The sequence below is a fragment of the Gregarina niphandrodes genome (genome assembly GCF_000223845.1).
Source record: "Gregarina niphandrodes unplaced genomic scaffold scaffold00001, whole genome shotgun sequence".
NCBI classification, from domain to species: Eukaryota; Apicomplexa; class Conoidasida; order Eugregarinorida; family Gregarinidae; genus Gregarina; species Gregarina niphandrodes.
The window spans coordinates 131425-134372 of NW_011645773.1; the positions used below are offsets into that span (position 1 = coordinate 131425).

The 2948-nt window shown below is 54.2% G+C and overlaps 3 protein-coding genes across 3 annotated transcripts; 2 read left to right on the plus strand and 1 right to left on the minus strand.

Moving 5' to 3' along the window:
* Window positions 1–30: 30 nt before the first annotated feature.
* On the plus strand, window positions 31–199 carry GNI_002630 (putative histone H2B; the record flags this gene model as incomplete). Its single annotated transcript, XM_011130191.1, has 2 exons — window positions 31–110; window positions 142–199. 2 exons carry the CDS (start codon window positions 31–33, stop codon window positions 197–199), a joined length of 138 nt encoding a protein of 45 aa, XP_011128493.1.
* A 540-nt stretch (window positions 200–739) lies between these two features.
* On the plus strand, window positions 740–1545 carry GNI_002640 (C2 domain protein; the record flags this gene model as incomplete). Its single annotated transcript, XM_011130192.1, has 2 exons — window positions 740–1024; window positions 1222–1545. The coding sequence occupies 2 exons, from the start codon at window positions 740–742 to the stop codon at window positions 1543–1545; spliced, it is 609 nt and encodes a 202-aa protein (XP_011128494.1).
* A 360-nt stretch (window positions 1546–1905) lies between these two features.
* Window positions 1906–2640, minus strand: GNI_002650 (kelch repeat protein; the record flags this gene model as incomplete). Its single annotated transcript, XM_011130193.1, has 1 exon — window positions 1906–2640. A coding segment is annotated over one exon (735 nt), but the record flags the coding sequence as incomplete, so codon positions are not given.
* Between the last annotated feature and the right edge of the window lie 308 nt (window positions 2641–2948).

Consider the following 2948-nt stretch of genomic DNA (forward strand, 5'->3'; position numbering starts at 1 on the left):
AATAAGAAACGGACTTTGAGCTCTCGAGAAATGCAGACGAGCGTCAGACTTTTGTTGCCCGGAGAACTCTCCAAGCACGCAGCCACCGAAGGAGCCAAGGCGGTGGAAAAGTATGAGAACAGGCCGATCGCTTAATTGTAGCACTGCAGGCGAATCTCTGTTTGATCCCTGTTCGATTTGTGCCGACCGCGATCCGTGATGGTGGAAGTCTTGAATGGATATGCATGCGGCACTAAACCTTGCGGTGCGCCGAATTCGGTCTTGACCTGGCGGCCCGCAATGACGGCCGCCCTTTGGTGTGATTGAGTCGAGAAGTAACAATGACTTAGCACGTCCCATCCAGATGCTTCGTCGATACGGGGGACACCAAAGGCCACTAAACTTTTTACTTGACAAACATCCCGCTAGCAGCCGTCATTTGAAATATATACTTCTAATGCATTCCTTCAGCTTCGCATTGAGACGTATAGGACATGTCATTGGAGCGAACTCTACCGGAGCGAAATCTTAGTTGAGTTGTGGGTGGTTAGCCCTTTTGACTTCCTCGTCACCGTTTGACCATAACTCTATTCTTCGACATTGCTCCTCGATCTCGCACCTTGACTTCACTCCTCGACTTCGCTTGCATGGGTAGGATGCATTGGCGGTAGTACGTACACGGCAAGTCAGTTTTCCGGAGGGTGTTCCTTCGCGCTGAGGCATTTAAGATCCCTACGATCGACGAATTTTTTGAAGAAAGATGGCCCCATCTTTTCCCGGTCTAAAGGCGTTCTTGACAGGCAACCAAGTAACATCGAAGAACGACACGGTCCTGGCTGCGGACGGTACGAAGCTCCCAACCATCCTGCACGTCACGGTGCACAAGGCGGAGAACTTGTACAAACCAACGTTGGCCGCCATGGTCAAATTCAATCCCTACGTCTCCTGCTACCTCACGCCGAATAAGCTTGCCAAACAAAGCACAGAACACGCCGTCTTCTCGACCGCCAGCCCCACGTTCGACACCGTTCTGTCCTTCACCTACGTGAGCAACACAAGCGCGCGAACAGCACACGCGCGCGAACAGCACACACGCGCGCGAACAGCACACACGCGCGCGAAAAGCACACACGCGCGCGCGAAACATACGACGCGACGAAAACACACTCTTAACCAAACACTGTTAATTGAAACATATAAGGGCAGCACTTTATGTCCAGATCAAATTCACGGTACTTTTAGAAGGGTGAGCCGTTGTTGGTGGTACAGGCCTGGGATGCTGATATGATCCGTCATGAATTTATTGGGGAGAGTCCGATGGATCTGATGTCAGTGATTAATAGTTCTTCGCGATCATGGACAGGTCCAGTCACCGTCTGGGGTAAAAAAGGGACCATGGTTCGTGGTTCCGTATGGGTCACAGTACAATTCGAAGGTGGCACACCCTACGACCCATCCTACCCCGCCGCACATGTGTCTCAGACAGAGCTGTTCGATCCCAAGCTCGCCTCCTCTCCATTGACGAATATCACCTCCGCCGCCAAACAAGCTGCCTGGTGTTGTTAGCCAACACTCCTGGCACCGACGTACGCAGACAGTTCGCAGCACTCCATTTTTCGGTCTTGCGTTCCGATTTTTTTTAGATGCCAACGAATAGACGGGGTGAGAAACACTCGGCAAAGAATTAGACCCTGCCAACGAGCCGGTCAGATTTACACATCTGAAATATAGGCTAAGTTGCTCCTAGGCTAAGTTGCTCCTAGGCTAAGTTGCTGCTAGGCTAAGTTGATTTGTCTTGTTCTAATTTCGGCACGAATGCGGGCGGGCGGGCGGGTTCGTTGGTTAGCGGAATGGATAACTGATCAGGCCCACTAGTCGGGCACTAGTTTGGCCGACTAGTTTATGTCCGAACAAGTTAGCGCGGAGTCAGAAGTTCAGAACGCAGGTAGCATGTCCCCAGCGTTCGCCTTTGTTGAGGGTGGTGGTGTTGGCTGTCCACTTATCTTGGACAAGGTCGTACATGTCGCAGGCGCCTTCGCCATTGTGTCCGCCGATGGACAGGAGACTGCTGGGTCCGTTGGGCACGAGAGTGGCGTCTGCCAGAGGCCTGGGTGCCGGAGCAGCACGTCGCCAAGACAGGTCCTTGAGGTCAAGAAGAAGTGTGCGCGTGGTCGGTAGTTGATTTGTGGCATAACCTCCGCACAACACCAGTTGGTCTCGGATACGGGCTGTAGCCGCACCCGTCAGACCTAGTCCCGGCTGATTGTCTACGAGTCTCCCTCCCCCTCCTCCTGCGACCAGTTCTGGACTGGGGGCTGGTAGGGGTCTCCAAGCGTTGGCTCGAATGTCGTAACATTCCCCAAAGAGTTCGGCGGAGCCCCCGAGTACGTAGAGTTCAGAACCGGCTCCGGCGACGGCAGCAGCTCCAATGCGCGCAACTTGCATGGACGCGAGGGCAAACCAGCCGGGGCATCGCGGGTCATGAAACTCAGCGGAGTCGAGTGGTTCCAGTCCGCTATAACCACCGAGCGCAAAGAGACAACCACCCGCCACACAACCACTCAGAGATCGTCGCGGCTGCAACAAAGGGCACCCTGTTCGCCACGCACCCCGAAACACATCATAAATCTCCACCTCGCACAACGCACGATAGTCCTCGTTCTGACCGCCAATAGCATATATACTTGCACCCGTCGCACAGCACACAAAGTTCGCACGCGGCGTACCCATTGGTGACACACGCAATGACAAACGCCACTCCCTTCCGAACTCTCTCTGAAACTCACCACATCGGCGGAACTGGCGACTCATCCTCAGTCCTTCTGCGCCATCACCCGGGCACTCACCCGCGCACTCACATGGGACTCCACGTGGGTATGTATTGTTCACCGCCGCAACCACGCTCGGTGAACAACACCGAGGCGGAGAGAAACCGGGTATATAAATTTCCTCCGTCACTCTTCACCTCG